At 42.1% G+C, this 16,849-nt stretch overlaps 1 protein-coding gene across 3 annotated transcripts in view; it reads left to right on the top strand.

The window, feature by feature from the left end:
• Ern1 (endoplasmic reticulum to nucleus signaling 1) overlaps positions 1 to 16,849 on the top strand; it is an 86,207-nt gene that overhangs the window by 26,726 nt on the left and 42,632 nt on the right. For 2 of the 3 annotated variants that reach the window (XM_071604051.1, XM_027946281.2), the window contains exon 2: positions 4,635 to 4,755. In XM_071604051.1, coding sequence (XP_071460152.1) covers positions 4,635 to 4,755 — 121 coding nt within the window. Of the gene's footprint in view, positions 1 to 4,634; positions 4,756 to 16,849 lie in introns of those variants that run through there. The other variant, XM_071604052.1, reaches the window with a different exon arrangement.

Below are 16,849 nucleotides of genomic sequence, written 5' to 3'. Positions count from 1 at the left end.
TGAGAAACCTTCAGCAGTCCTGTGTTCTGAATCTCAGAGGAGCTTCCTCAATGCCTCCTGCTGTGCTCATTGGGGGGGGGGGCGCTGAGGGAAAGTGGCAACTTTAGTAATAGGCATGACCTTCAAAGCCAAGCCAATGGGTCTTTGCTGGCTGTTCTTCAGCCACTGGTGAACTACTTTCTTGCCTGAATGGTCCCAGATATTGGCTTAGAAATTGGTAGGTTTTTGTTAGAGGCTATTCCATTTGTTTTCGTGCTGTTTAAACAGTTACCTGTCCCTTGGGTCCATAATTCTCTTCACTGAAAATTTTTTCTAAACAAAATTATTCCAGAGGGTATTTTATTTTTTAGATTTTGTTTGTTTGTTTTGGACCTGGGGGATTGAATTCAGGGGCACTGTACCACTAAGTCACATTCTCAGCTCTTTTTATTTTTTATTTTGAGACAGGGTCTCATTAAGTTGCTGAGGCTAGCTTTGAATTTACAATCCTCCTTCACCAGCTTTCTGGGATTACAGGCATGCACCACTCACGGTACCTGGCTCAGGGATCATTTTAGAAAATAGTTTTTCCTTATTGAATCATAAAATAATTAATGCAGAAGGAACTAAAAGTGAGCTGAGTTCAGAATATGGAGAAAAATTAAATTGTTGGTGACTTACCTTTCACTTATCTCTGCATTGGAAGTAGAGAGTTACTTTTGTATCTCTGTGGTACCAAGGAGGTGGTGCCTCATTGAAGCTGCTGGACTTTTGGGGAAAATTGTTTTATAATCAGAACATTGGGCTTTGCTTTTGTTTATGTGGAGGCGAGGGGCCTTGTTGAAATCCTTGCTAAGCAGAGCTGCAGAAAGTACCCTTCTGTCACTCAATCCCTTTAAGTGAAATCTGCTAGTTTTACCAGGAGCTCTTTCCCAAGAATCATCTGCCTCCAGTAGCAGAGCTTCTCAGTCCTCAGGCTCAGCCTTTCCAGAATGATCTCCAGTCACCTTGTATGAGAAGGACTATGTAAACAGAGCCTGATATCTATACCAATTAGCTAATGGATGTTTAGTTTTAAGGTAGACTAGACTACATACTATTGAGTACTTCCTAAAAGTCACTGTCAAAGCTAGGTGTATATATTCTACTACTTTTAAACACGAGTCATATTCCAGATAGTCAGTGTGAAACAGATCTGTAGAATTGGCCTTTTCTTTCTATTTTCAGGCTCTCTGGAAACTAGCATGTATAGCCGTAGGGCCTGTTGCTATTTCATCTGTTCTAGAGAAAAGAGCACTGAAGACTGAACCGGCTGGGCAAAGGTAATGGACAAGTTTATTATCGTGAAGCAGTGTTTTTCAATGTTCAGGTATAAGTAGTTCTAAGTTGTGTTCAGAATCACAAAAGGCATCTAGAAGCATATTTAATTCTTTAGTTATAGCAATTATATTTGAAAGCAGGCATTTTCATGCTTCAAAAAATGCTATGGGGGAAAGAGCCAGAAAATGTGTAATTTTTACTTGCCTTTGGAGCGTGGCTCCCAGGCATCCTGCTTTGAAATGTTGAAAACTTTAGACGAGAAGAACCTTCCAGTTATGAGATTACTGTGGATATTGTCAGTAACTATCAGAGCTCTCAGTTGCTAAATTCAACTTTTCTCTAACCCTTGTGTTTTCGAGACTTTTAGAAGACTACATTAGTTGTGTGATTAGTATTATATTTCGATTCACCAGCCAACCATAAACAGTTTTTCTTCCTGTAGTTTCTAATATGCTCAGACAAGGCAGATGGCTTTTGTCTCCACTCATAGCGAAGTAACATTGATATGTTTTAGTGAATATTGACCCTTTTAAATATTAATTATGTGAAAAGATGTATTTGGGAACATTTAGTTTATTATTGTTACACTGTAAGTTTTAATAGTAACATCAAACTCTTGCTCTTAGATGTATATGATCTGATTAGGAGACCTCAGTGTTTCCAAGTTTTGGTCCCTTCCTGGTTGGTATTGATGATCGAGGGTGGTCAAGTTGCCTAATGTCCTGAGATAGAAAGCACTTTGTCTAGAACTCAGGTGCTTGCTGAAGCTTCTTCAAATTGTAGCTTTTCTGACACCTCCTAATTTGTACATCTCCATTTTGCTTCATAAAAGATTCAATGTAAAAGGTATCATATTATTGAAAAGTCAGAGAAGAAAAAGTACTATTGCTGTAATTTTGCAATATTTTCTTCATCTTTTTTTATGTTTATATTTTTAAAAATAGGATTGTCCGAGGCATGGACTATTTCAGTTGCAGGTGACAGAAGCCTGATTCCAACAAGCTTAAGCAAAGAGGGAAATTTACTCTTAGGACTGGGGTGTCTCTGAATCCCAGGGAAGAGTCAGGCATTCTGTCTCAATCTGTGAGCCATGTTTCTCCTTAGCCTTCCTTTTGTTTCTCTTCCTATCATCCAGCTTTTACCACATGGCAGAGAACGTGTTCATAGAACTCTCCCAAGTTTTCTTTCTACTTCAGCCACCCAGAGATTCCAACTCAGTTCTTAGATTCCAAGACTTGTTATACAAATGGTTATTCCTGTGGTCACTATTTGACCAGTAGGTGGAAGGGTCCACATCTTGGCCCTCAGGTGTGCATACATCTACCTTGTCATTTATTCAGCCTTGGAACTGCTCCTGCTAAACTGATCTGTACATCCAACAGCAAGCTGCAAACACACTCTCTTCTCTGGGAGATAGCGCTATCTCATTTAGCAACAGCCTGGTGCTCTGGACCATGCAGCTTCCTCATGTCAGGTCCAGATGTGGCTTATTACCTTCTGGGCTAAAGTGATTTTAACCATTCCTAACACAGTGTCCTTTGGATCCTCAGATAGGGCAGACATTACCTTTGAGATTCCTGTTTTCCCATCCATTTCAGATCTGAGACTAGTTTCCTGGTTCCACAGGTAGAATTAAAAGCAGACTCCTCTTCCTGAGGCTCTAGACCTTGCACAGAGAATGGACCCAGCAGGCAGCAGTAAAGTTTGCTGTTGTTCCTCCTACTCCAGGGAGTGGGCGTGGCCTGGGATTAAGCAAAGGGCTGAACTTTTCCCCCCTCCAGGCACTCCCAAGAGATAGATGGAAAGAGCAAGGTTCTGGCAGCAGTTTTAACACCCCATCCCCCCCTTCACTAGTGGGTCTCCCCCATGGAAAAGGAATTCAAAGACTGGAGTGTTTGACCCCCCAATTCAGCCTACTCTGGAGAGTGCCATCCGGGCCTAAATTTTTAAAGGATTAACTAGGCTTCATCCTGGTTCTTAATGAGAGAGACAAGGCATTCTGGAATCAGGCTCTCATGCACAAGCAACCCACCAGAACTTTTGTGTTTAATGCTAAAAGTCAGCCATAGTCCAATATTTTAAAAATAGCATTTATGACAAAATTCAAATGGTTTCAGTATAAACAAATTGGTTTGTCCTGTTTTTGATTCAAGACCCCCTCACAGGAACCAGCTAATTTGTAGAATAGCATAGTCACAAAGGAAGGGAAAATCTTATTACAAGGGTTGCATTGCTAAGTGGGTCCCTAGGAAATCTTGCTAGCATGCACGCATGACTGCACCTGTGGATACCATGGGTGAGGGTCCAGTTCCTAGCAAAGGCAGGCAGACAAAAATCTGTCCAGTATAATTATGACCACTGTGTACATCACACTTTGGATTCTAAAATTTTTACTGGATAACATGTATAAGAATTTTTCTGTATTGTAGATTTTTCAAAGTTTTGTGTTAATGCTTATGTAACATTTTATTCAGTTTATGTATCCTTATTTATTTTAGCCTTTTAGATACTAGAAATTTTGTTCTTTCTGGGGTTGTTGTTGTTGTTGTTATATGTAAATAGGATGTAATGAATATCATTGTGCCCAGAGCTTTTGCATATCTGAAATTATTTCTTTATTTCTAGAAATATTACAAGATCCAGAAGTATGAGTACTTTTGTATTTCCTAGAAAGATTATTTACTAATTTGTAATTTTTATTATGACCAGCAGTGGATCAGAAAGATAATTTCATAGACTTTAGATATTTTCTTTAAAAGTATTTTGAATTTTTAAAATAACATTTAGCAGAAAAAGGTACATTCTAATTTAATTGTATTTTGCTTGTGAGGAACAGTTTGAAGTTTGAGGTCACGCTTTTATTCATAAGTGTATGCGTATGTGTTGTGTGTGTGTGTGTGTTGTGTGTGTGTGTTTATTTTTATTCTTTTTTTTTATTCATGGAGTATTATGAAATACCCAGGTTTTAGAGAGTAAAATAGGCAACTGGTCCCGGGAGGGAAGTCAGAAAGCTGAGCATACTGTCCCTCTCCCTGTCAGTGGGCGCTGCCGGCAGATTGTTTCAGAATTTTTGTCCTTGTCATGTTAGGTCATAAACCGTTTTCTCTGCAGGTAGGATTGACAGTGAGATAGGATAGGTGACCTGGTCCCAGTCCTGATTCAGCTCTTGTCTAGACATGTGCTCTTGATGGGAACGCAGGCCCTTCCAACCTTAGTTTTTCCATCTGTGAGATGGAGGATTTCATGAGGGATAACTCGGGGCAGGGGTCTGTGATTGTACATGCCCAAGGCAAAGAATCATATTGACATGGAGAATCTTCTACATCCCATTGCAGATTTTAGGAAGTACCAGCACAGTGACACTGCCTGAAACCTTATTGTTTGTGTCAACGCTGGATGGAAGCTTGCATGCTGTCAGCAAGAGGACAGGCTCCATCAAGTGGACTTTAAAAGAAGGTAATTTCGATTTGGTCCTTGGGCACCTTGGACATTTGCTTAGCTGCTTCCAAGTAAACATATTCCAAAGAAAGAGAGAAAACAGTTATATGTTATTTAACAAAATAAGAAAGGAGAATGGAATAAAGGGAGGGAAATGAATTCTGCTCAAACCATGTGTCTGTAGCCTGAATTGATTATCCACTAAGTGAATCAGTTGAAGAAGCGGGTCTTATCTTTTTTGCTTCTTTGCTTCTGTCCAGACTTTAAATAGCTCTAGGTTTTTCTATTAATAGCTCTAGTAGTTAGTCTTTATGCTGCATTAGATATGTTAGGTCCTGATGATTAGAATCTTGTTATCATAATTACACAAAGATGTCTTCTCAGCTCCTCAAATTACTTATTTGTTTTTATAGTCTGAAATAATTGAGGGCTATAAGATTTGACATTCATCCAAGCTAACCACTTTATTGGGTTGTTGTGGTGAGGGGAGCAAAAGACTGGGCTTGTTTTTGTTTAACCTCTCATGTGTCTATCTTATGATCTTATCTTCCTGATGCTAGTTAGCAGAGTGGAGCCCTACTGCTGGGAAATTAATTGTATTTGATTTCAAAGGTAATCTTCCCAGATAAAGCCATGCAAATCTCAGGCTTTGGGACTTTCAGTGTTATTTCTGCTAGTCTGGTAGTAATTCTCATTTGGCTATAGTTTGTCTCACCAGCATGTTTTTTTGTGGCACTACTTTATGGCTCGTTATTTTCATGAGCACAGCCAGTAGTGTTCCTTTGTTGAGGAAAGCTTTTGAAATAGTAGTCTAGATGAAAAATTATTTGGCATGTGTCAAAAGGTCACATCATTTTGTCAATTCTGTAGCAAACCTTGTGCCTATCCTGGGTACCACAGGCATCCTGCCTCACCTGATTGGGCCCTGATTGTATCAGCAAGAACTTTAAGCCCCCAAAAGAACTAGCTGTCTCAGGAATGAGTGACCACAAGAAGACTGTAATGCTGACTTTTCATTTCAGGTTCCAAGAATTTCATCTGTACTATCTGTTCTTCATGGTTAAGACTTGTAATGCATTAAAAGGAAAGCAGAAATCTTTAAATTTCAGAATTTCCTATTTTGTACAAAGGTGAAAATCAGTTAGTCACAAAGGACTAGGAGAAACATGTTGGCTGTTGAATGTTAGGACCCTACCTTGGTTTCCAGTGTTTCCAGGCAGGGCACCTTTCCCCAAGCCGCTGCCTTCTGCTCTGCTTTTCTCTGCATATGCAGTTTTAAGTTGATCCTCTCCAAGTCTTTAAGTAGCTTCAGCTGTATCCAGCAAAATTGTCTGTTACTTAGTCATACATACAAGTCAATTTGTTCTCTCCTGTAACTTAGAGCTGAAAGAATTCACCTCTTTTTTACTCCATTTAACATGTATTTAAAGAACCTAAACTGGGAAAGATGCTGTATGGACATGAAGATGAAAAACAGAAACCTTGTCCTCAAGGTACCCAGTGGTCTGATGGGGAGAAAAGTCAAATACAGAGAGCTTCCACACAGAGCCAAGTTCTCTATGTGTGCAGGAGAGGTACTGGTAATGTGCTGGGAGCCTGCACCATCTGCTGCAGGAGAGGCAGTGTGAATCTGTGGTGTTGGAGGTGAGCCATGGGGCTAAGTTGAGTTTCAGTTGGGAGAGAGGCCTGGGAAAGAGCACAGGAGGCTGCAGGTTTGGATGCAAGGGCGGGCCCCATGCAGCAGGACTTTAGGGACACATTAGAGTGGAGGAGAGGGGAGTTATGTGGTATATAAAGCCTTACTGACTCAACAGGAAGCTGGGAACCATTAATGTGCTTAAGCAGGTGACTCAGCTGATGCTCTGCTTTCAAATGAATCCAGCAACAGTGTGTGGAGGGTGACTAGAGATAGGAAGGTGACCTGAAAAGGGGTAGAGGGAAGAGAAGGGATGGGAAAGGTGAGAGGTAGAATTCAGCAACTGATGGTGGGGGAGCAGGAGAGGAGTTAAAAGACACTTAGGAAATCCTGTTGGTCTAACAGTTTCAAGTAGTATTCATTATGTTCTCGGTCTCATTGCTTTGATAAGAATAGGCTGGCCTTTTAAAGTTAAGTTCAACCCTTTTTTTACCAGGAGCCTCAATTTTTATTTCTCTACAAAGATTAAAGGTGCTAATGCATTGATAATTTGAGTTGGCAATTTAATTTTAATTTGGGGGTTATAACTAAAGTTTTAAGACTAGCATTTCTAAATCATTAATATATACATGGATTATGAAGGGATCCAGATGCTGCTGTAGTTCCTAAGGATGATTCTGTAAGGAAACAAAACAAGCAAAAAAAGAAGAAAAAAACCATAATAATAACAAAAGTTTTCATTCTAGTGGAGAAACAAGAAAGAAATTCATGGTGAAAAGAACTGTGGAGAAAAAAAAACAGAGCAGAGAAGCAGAATGGGTAGTGCCACATTGGGACCAGGTGAGAGGACAGCAATTTTAAACAGGGAAGACCCCACTGAGGAGGTATCTTTTAAGCAAGACCTCAAGGAGACAAGGGCATGTTTTTGGGGAAAGGCATAGCAGGTAGGAGCAGGAGTGTCCTTGGCTGAGAAGCACTGAAGTCGGAATGGCTGGAGTGGAGTAGGAGGTGAGCCATGCTGAGAGGTTATGGGGGCCGATCAGGGAAAGAGTGGCCCCATTCTCCCTTGAAACAAAATTTATAGACAGTGACCTACATACACACATTTCACAAAGAAATGTGTTACTCACTGGTAATCTAAAACTAAGATATTAGAAAAGTAATTTTTAATCACATATGCAGAATTCAGCACATAATGCTGAGCCTACACTGCTGTCCGCCTGTTAGAGAATGCTGTGTCTGTCGGTGCAGATGGATCTAATGCAGCAAGGCTGTCACCACACCTGTGGAGACTGGCTTTCCCAGGTGGTAAACTTCTTGGAAATGTTCCATACAAGGAAGTGTAGTCTTACCTGACATATAGTAGTTACCATTTGAGAAAATTTAGTGTATGGAATCATGCCAAAATTACTTTTGTGCTTATGTGTAAAGCAGATTGCAGGCTTGAATAATTAGTAAAGGTTTTTGGCCCCGTGTGAGTGTCTGGGAAAACATGAGAGCAGTGTGCAGATGCAGCTTAATCTTGGATCATACAGGACTATGTAGCCTCCGTGGTCCCCACACTTAGGACCTATGTCATCCCCAGTCCCTGTGGCCATCAAGAAATGCCCTTACAGATTTCCTAAGCATTCCCTATTGGACTATGCCCTTTCCATGGAAACCACCACCATAGGGCCTGTTGGCCAGTGTAAGGACATCTTTTTCTCAGCCATTGGAGGAATATGAGCAGAGGAGTGATATTCCTGGGTGTTACAGACTGAGTGTTTATATGTTTGTGTCCCCACACAATTCACATATTGAATCTTTTTTTTTTTTTGGTACCAGGGATTGAACCCAAGGGTGCTTAACTACTGAGCCACATCCCCAGCCCTTTTAAAAAATATTTTATTTAGAGACAGGATCTCGCTGAGTTGTTGAAGCTGGCTTCAATCCTCCTACCTCAGCCTCCTGAGCCGCTGTCGCCTATTGAATCTTTGTTCCCCAGTTTAATCGTATTTGGAGGTAGACTTTGGGAGATAATTATAAGACCCCATGATAGAATTAGTGTCCTTATGAGAAGAGGAGGAGAGATCAGAGCTTGCTTGTGCTGCCACATGAGAAGACAGCTGTCTGCAAGCCAAGAAGAGAGCCCTCACCAGAGCCCAATCATGCTGGCACCCTATCTCAGTCTTCCCAACCTCCAGAACTGGGAAGAATAAATTTTGTTTAAGTTCCTCAGTCTCTGGTATTGTGTTAGGCAGCCTAGGCAGGCTGAAACTAAAGGCCTCACTTTATAAAGGATCAGCAGGAGCCATGTTAAGACTGAAGAGAGGGCCAGGAGAAGACCAAGCAGGAGTCTATTGCACCGACTGGGCAAGGGAGGCTGCTGCCGGAGGCCTGAGTCTTGGCAATGGGAGCTCTTGATGCAGGTATCTTTAACTCATCAACTCGGGGTTCTTCAGAATACGAATCTGTGACTCCATTTCGTGGTTTCCTAACTGTTTACTTTTTTTAGGAGCCCACAAACTTTGAGTTTGTTGAACCCACCTTCTGCCCCTTACCACAGTGGTTTTGGCAGGTGCTTTTGTTCCTCAACCAGACATGCGTTGCTGTTCCCAGAAGTAGAGGTTTCTTGTTCTGTAGTGGCAAATTATACCTAGTAGGAAAATGAATCTTATTTGATCTCTGGAACTAACGTGAACTATTTCTCCAGTGAACAGGGTTGAGTATGTTTCATTTCTGCAGTTTTAGATCAAATGCAAACTGAGAATGGTTCTGTCACGTTTTGTTTTAGATTAGATTTTACAGAGCTTGCTTTGACCTGGTGGAGTTGAAAGGCTCTAGTATTTCCAGGATTAGTTTAGGGTGTCTTATAGTCACCATAAAATACTAGTCGCTACTGGTTTTTGATACTCAAATCTCCATTAAACTGGTTATTTTTTAGTAACCCTACTTTTTTTTCTTCTAATGATAGGCACAAAGGACTGGGTCTGATTTAGAACCATTCTTTGCTAATCATAAAAATATGCTAAATGTGCATTGTGGCTCCTTTCCCAACCAGACTCCTGAGGTGTCCCTAGGGAGGTTAATACTGGAGATTTCTCAGGAGAGAAGGGTGAGAACAAAATTAATTATTTGAAATTTGAAGACAGTCTTATTCCCATGTGTCTCCCTTTCTAAACATGTACCTCTTGTTTTGGATTTTCCCTGTGCTGACAGTCACAGCCTACCAGTCTAAAAAATACTGGTGCTCTACTACTTTCCTCTCCGTGTCCAGGTGGTCACCACATCCTGTGACTTAGCAGGCAGCTTCAGAATCTGACTCCTCTCAGTTCTAGATGAAGTTGGCAGCTTCTTGACTGCCATCACCGTGCCCCGCATCCCTCCGCCTATCTTAGTCCTGCTGCCCTCTGCACACCCTGCACAAAGACCATTTGGACCATGCCACACCTGCCTCTGAAATACTCTAGGTGATGTCTATAGGGGGCTGCTGCCAGTGTGGTCTGCCCACCTGTGCATGAGAAGAGACAAGGCCTTCACAGTCCTCTTACCCACTTCTCCATGGCTCCGTGGCTGCCTACCCTCCTGGCACATAGCTCCTTTACCAGGACTCAGAGACCTCAGGTCTTTACTTATTAGCATTAGAAAGACTCCCTTCCCTGGCTGCTCACCTGGCTTCCCAAGGCATGCTGTTGCAGCCTGTCATGGCACTTCTGACTTGTGCTATCCGCCTGTCTTCCCACTGGATTTCTACATCCTTGATGGGGCCTCCAGGCAGCCGGGGTACTGAGTAAAAAGCCAAATTCATTTGTCTTTCAGGACCCTTCTGACTGATATCTCTGGGAGTCCTGAGAAGCAGACAGGATTTGCCTTGCCTCTTGGAACGCGTCATCTGTCATTTGTACCATCATGGTGGCGATTTCCAGCTCCAGTGTCTTATTGAGTTTCCTACCACATTTCATGGCTTTGTGCCATTGTTTTCCTCGCCTACCCGCTAGCCAGTGTGCACAGTACTCTGGAAGAGTAGGAGATTTGTCTTCAGCAGGGTGGTGGAAACATGAGAAGAGGAAATTGTGAAAAGTGATGACGTTTCATTAGTACTTCTAACCTGTTTTCTTTTAAGGAATTTTCTAGGCTTAGGATATGCATTATCTACCTTTCCACCTCACTGCTCAAGCACAAGAAAGGTGTTTATCTCTTTGCCATTGTTGTGGAGGATTGAAATTAAGTCTTATAAGTGGGAATGTGACAGAGGCCTATTTTTGCTTTTGAAAAAAAAAAATATATATTTTTTATACTAAGGATTGAACTCAGGGACACTCAATCACTGAGCCACATTCCCAGCCCTATTTTGTGTTTTATTTAGAGACAGGGGCTCACTGAGTTGCTTAGTGCCTCACTGTTGCTGAAGCTGGCTTTGAACTTGCGATCCTCCTGCCTCAGCCTCCCGAGCCAAGCTTTTGAGTATTTTGAAAAGGTGTTGGGTTCTCTCTTTTTTCTCTGAGTTTTACTATTTAACATGGAAGATTTTTTTTTTAATGGTTGAATAATTTCAATTTTTAAAAAATTTGTTCTAATTAGTTATACCTGACAGAATGCATTTTGACATATTGTACACAAATGGAGCCCAACTTCTCATTCCTCTGGGGGCTGTACGTGGTATAGAGTCACTCCAATAGTGTAATCACACATGTATATAGGGTAAGGGTAATAATGTCTGTCTCATTCTACCATCCTTCCCATCCCCATAGCCCCATTCCTCCCCTCACTTTCCTCTACACAAAGCAAACTTCATTCATTCTTCCCTGACCCCTACCCCCCGTACCTCACTATGGATCAGCATCCACTTATCAGAGAAAACATTTGGCTTCTGGTTTTTTGGGATTGGCTTATTTCATTTAGCATGAGATTCTCAAGTTCCATCCATTTACCTGCAAATGAACATGGAAGATTTTTAACTTCTGAGCATAGAGGTATTATATAATGCACTCCACGTACCCATCCCTCAACTCCAGCAAGTGCCAACTCGTGTTCAGCTTTGATCATCTGCACTCCCACTGGCTTCCCTTCCTTGTGCTTGGGATGTGCCTCTAAGTGCCACTTTTCATATTTCAGAGGGGTTTTCTTAGTAGCAATCCCATATGTAGTAGCTAAGATTTCGGCTCTAATAGGTATCCTTGGCAGTGTTGGTTGGCATATGTTGGAATACAGTTGTGATTATGGAAGTATACGGATAAAGTTCCTGTTGACTGACTTAGTTACCTTTCCCTTTATGTACCTTTGAATGTCTGTGTGGTTTGATGGTACCCCATTGCTTGAGAATGAATTCTATGAGTTTATGTGCGACACCCTGAGAGGCACCACTTGGGTGCGTGGGCTTTAGATCTTCAATTCCTTCCAGACTGATTATAACCTTTCATGTGTGTTTTTCCACCTGAATGACTTCTATCAAGTTGAAGATGAGTAAGAACCTGGTAGAATTTGGTTGCTGTTGGTATGGCTAGTTTTCCTGATTACTTGGTATTTCTGTGTGGTCACCTTTGTCAAACACAACATTGTGTGATCTGCAGGGATGTTTCCTGAAGGAAACTTGTTATGTGCTTTCCCAGTTCTGATGAGATTTACAATTTGAGGAGCTTTTGATTAGACATCTATTTTAAAGTGCTTTCCTCATAAAAGCTGGACTTAGAAGAATGTTTGAGACTTTCTCACTTAAACTTGGGATCTAACAATCTTAATGGAAGTTTAGGGCTTAGATTAGCCAAGCACCTTTCCTCCAGAGGGAAGGAATAAACTGCCACTAGGGAGAAATGTTCCCTAATTGGGTCACTTGATACATGGAACATATTTGGGAGTGTTAAGTTTTGAGTTAAGAGAAGGTGATTGACTTTGTTTCTGCCAATATTGTTTAATAAGAAAACAGTATTAGAGCGTTAAGCACATTCTTGAGGAAATGGCAGTTTATCACATTCAGACTGTACCTCTCTAGTTTCCCTGTTTCCTTCCACTAGGATTAAAATCTGTCACCTTTTCTCATTCCTTTCTTGTACTCATTCCTGCCTGGTCAGGACTGTTTGGCTGGTGGCTTAGGCCCGCCATACCTGGGCTGCCCTGCTGCCTTCCTTCCAGCTGTGTGACTCCCTCTTTCCCCTTTCCTTCATCTCTTCCCTGATGGCCACCACCTGTCGAATCTGCATTTGGAAGATGGTATCACATTGTCTTTTTCTCCAAAGCCTCCAGTTGGGTCCTGCTGCCCACATACGCCATTGCAAAGTCTTTAAGACATATTGGTATTGTGCCTCAGCAAGAACACGTCACACTGACCAGGCCTCATTCCCACACAGGGTAACAGTTCCTCACTCGTGTTGTCTTGGCATCCCCATGCTGAGGACCTGCCACTTTTATGAAGCTTTTCTACCTGCACCTAGGAGGGCCTGTGGCACATACCACAAGTTTTACGGTTCTTTGTACACCACTTCATGTATAATCACTTTATAAGTCAACTACACACTTCTTTTCATTACCCTAAGCAGTACATAACAGAGAACCAAGCTGATAATAGATACCTGACATTTGTTTTTGAGATGTGTCTGGTAAATCTCAATAGATAATTACTAGTATTGGGGTTGTTGACCTTCTTCTGAGAGAGAAAGAGAGGGGAAGGCAAATTTGTTATAACTTTGTCTGTGGGTCCTTTTGAAATCTCTCTTGAAAGCTCCAACTCAGTAGTACATTTCAAACTATTCCTAGAGGTACACTTCTTAGAAGGAGCCAGTTTGGAGAATTTCTGACTGTGCTGTGACATCTTGGTTACAGTGGAGAAGTCTTCAGAGGAAGCTGCTTTTAAATGCCTGCATGTGGGCCCAGATCGGGGGTCAGAAGGAAGGCCAGGGGCATTTGGGCAGTACAACCAGTGCTTGTCTAGATGCTGCTCGAGAAGCGGTGTGTTCCAGAAATATTGGTGCTCATCTGGGGAAAAGAAGAGAACGATCTTGCAAAGTTCCTTGAGCTGTACTCAGTGAGCAGCCTGTTCTCATGGCTTCTGTAATCAAAGAGCTCTTATTTCTTCCTACATGGAAGAAATCTGCCTGAATCATTCAGAAGGCCATTCATCCTGAACTCTGGTTAGAAATAGTTCCTTAGATCTTGATTGACTTCGTCAAAGACATTTTCTATTTAGCTGACTTGTCACTGCACATTCCCCCTATGCCTGCACCAATTCTGGCGAGGCTATGTCAGAGACACCCACTGTAGTGCTGACAGGGTCTTTGTGTGGAGTGTAACTCCCTTCTCACTGTGCACCCCCGGAAACTGGGGGACAGGCTTCCCCAGACCCCTGCAGGTAGGAGCTGAAAGGATATGCCTTTCTTTCCGGGAATCTGTTTGTTGAAATACCATCCTTTGTTAGCTTCTATCATTTTTTATAAACTTTTCATTAGAAAAGAGAATAGCATCATGAAAACCTTTGGCACCGAGTGCCCCGCTGTAGTACTGTTCATCACATGGCAGTCTCCTTTACTCTCCTCCATTATTTTGAAGCAAATGCCAAAAACAGCTGCCCAGACTGTTCGTAGATTTTATAATGTAGGCTTGTATGTGGAAATGTGTTTCCCTTAGGAAAAATTTGAATGACTGTATGCCACATGTGATGTCGACGATCTTAACTTACTGATTTCCTTCCATTCTGCAGACTGCATTTGCAATAGCCACTTTGTGAGAGCAGGGCAAAGACTGGGGCAGCTCCTACCCAAGAGCTCCTTCTCTGATTATTCACTAAACTGTACAGTGAGCTTTCTGTACTTTTCTGTGTATATTTCACGTTAAACAAAACAGATGGGCCCTGCCCCCAGATTGATTAAAATTCAATCCAGCCCTCAGATATTTAGGAACCAGGGAAGCCACAGGCAATGAAGTACCTGGCCCTTGAGAAAAGTGCATTATGAATACACTGCAAGTGCAGTGGAGGGTGCATTTCTGATTTCCTGAAGAAAGGGGCGTTCGAATAGATTTAAATAGGTGGAGATGGAGCAGGTAAGAGTGAGTGTAGCCACCAACGTGAAAGCACAGAGTGAGTTTGGGGAAGAGGCGTCACTGGGAGATAATTGTGCAGAAGAATTGGGCCCACGTTTTGGGGGACCTTGAATGCTAAGGATTCCAGTTACTAAACCATGTGCTGAGAGGCCCTAGGGTGCCACTGTACTTATTTTAATGTTTTGAGAGAAACACCATGATACTTGACAAGTGTCAAATTTCATGCTCGAGGGAATTTGTAGTTTTAACATTAGATTGTGCTGTATTCCTTTCAGTGATGTTTTGTATCTTTGCAAAAGTGAGTTTTTGGTACTTGCTAAATTTTGGCATGTGCCAAAATTCAAATACCACATGGAAATGCATGTGGAATGTTAACAAGGGTGCAGTGTGCAGTCCCTTACAAAATTTGGAAGTTGTGCCGTCCAGGTACCAATAGGTATGCACATCCCATTGGTAAGTAATTGTGGTTAAGAATGAAATAAAGCTTTTTCTTTCCATTTTTGTGGTCCCCCCACCCCCCGACAGACTTTTCAGTTGCTAGACCCCAAGTACTTACTAAGTTGTTTGGACCTAACTATTGAGTAAATGAAACTGTTGGGTGTTTCTTTTGGCCTATGGCACTGGGAAAAAATTACAGAGACACGAAAGGTACTGTGAACGAGAAAGTTTGGGGAACCTCTGACTTGAGCCACCGAGAGAGAAGGCATTCAGTAGGCAGAGAGGAGTCATTATAGGCTTCTGTGGAAGGGAGAGGCATGCACAGATTTGCCTTGTCAAACCCTCTTAGCAGCAGATGGAGTGTGGATCTGAAAGGCAGACTCGCAGACACGGACAGATGTGAATGGTACGACCACTTTGGACGACTGTTTGGCAATTGCTTATCAAGTCAAATGCAAACAATATGACTCAGCCATTCTACTTCTTAGATATTTTCCCAGGAGAAATGAAAACAGGCTCAAATAAAGATTTGCACACAAATGTTAATAGTGGTTTGATTCACAATAGCAAAACCAACAACAACAAAGCAACTAAGACAACCCAAATAGATATACAAATTGTGGCATATTCTTAGGGTGAAATACTATTCAGCAATAAAAAAGAGTGATATATACAACAGGGATGAATTCCAGTAATGTTATACAGAGAGAAAGAAGCCAGCTACAATATCAACTGTATGGTCTCCATGTGGATAGAACAAACAAAAAGAATCTATCAGTGGTTGTCTGGGGTAAGGATTGAAGTATTGAAATCAAAAGGGTATGAGAAAATGTTTGGGGTGTTGGAAACCTTCTGTATCTTGACAGTGATGACAGTTACAGGAGTGGATATGCTTTCAAGAATATTCAACCCGTGTACTTAAAATGGATGCATTTAGGAAAGAAAGGGAATCATGTACAGAGGAGAGGGGGAATTAGAGGTTTTATAGGCAGAAGGGGCAGTGAGGTAGCCAGCAGAAAGGAGGAGCTGGAGATTACAGACAGAGGACTGCCTGGGGCCCCAGATGGGAGTGTGAGTATCTGGGCTTGAGGGTTAAAGCCTTGTCCCTTTACCAAAGACTGGAAGGGAAGGGTGGAGCGGGCAAACTGAGAAGGTAAAGGGTTGGCAGTAAGCTCATGCAGTCCCCCTGTGGCACCGAAGGCAGATTCATCTGTGGTAAGAAAGGGCCTTGAGGTGAATGGTTGATTCCTTAACTCAATAAGGTAATCAAGAGCAGAAGCCATTCTGTGGGGAGGCAGGGTTTGAAATAGAAGCTAGGAGGGATGGGAACCAAGGTCAACCAGAAATTAGATAGATAGAGCTAATGGCCTGAGACCCAACTGGCCATATGTGTATGAGGTATCCCCCCATATGATTGCAGTATTTTCTTCAACAGTGCTCAGAACCTGGATGGAGGAAAGAGGCTTGCTAAGTAGGGCCTGGGTCGAGGGTTGATTGTATGTCTGCTGGATGATTAGAAGTGATCAAAGATGGATATGCAAGCTAAACAGGAAGGAGAAAGGAAACTAACAGTTGCTCCATTCAGCAGTGCATTAAACATCTTCTGTGTGCCAGGCACTGTTTTAGATGCTAAGAACAGCAGACAACAGAAGATAAACCAGTGATAGAGTTGGACATTAAACAAGTTGGCAACAAAATGTAAAGATCTTCAGAGGTGCTGAGTGTCATGGAGAAATATTAAGCAGAGAAGAGGGATGGGATATCCCAGGGGAATAAGCAGTGGTCGTGGAAGACCTCTGTGAGATAATGACATTTGGTCAAAGGCCTAGGCAGACAGGAACAGCCAATGCAAAGGCCCTGAAACAGGGGCATGCTGGGCAGAATTCAAGGAATGCAAGGAGGCCCACATGGCTGGAGGCAATAGGAGGATGGTAAAAGGTGAGAGGAGGATTGCATGGGATTTATGGGTGACTTTGTGACTTGACTGAGTGAGATCAGGAGCTAACAAAGGATTTTTAATAACCAGAA

The sequence above is a fragment of the Marmota flaviventris genome, chromosome 17 (assembly GCF_047511675.1).
Source record: "Marmota flaviventris isolate mMarFla1 chromosome 17, mMarFla1.hap1, whole genome shotgun sequence".
Classification (NCBI taxonomy): domain Eukaryota; kingdom Metazoa; phylum Chordata; class Mammalia; order Rodentia; family Sciuridae; genus Marmota; species Marmota flaviventris.
The sequence above is the reverse complement of the archived record's forward strand: the minus strand, read 5'-3'. Positions and strand labels throughout refer to the sequence as shown.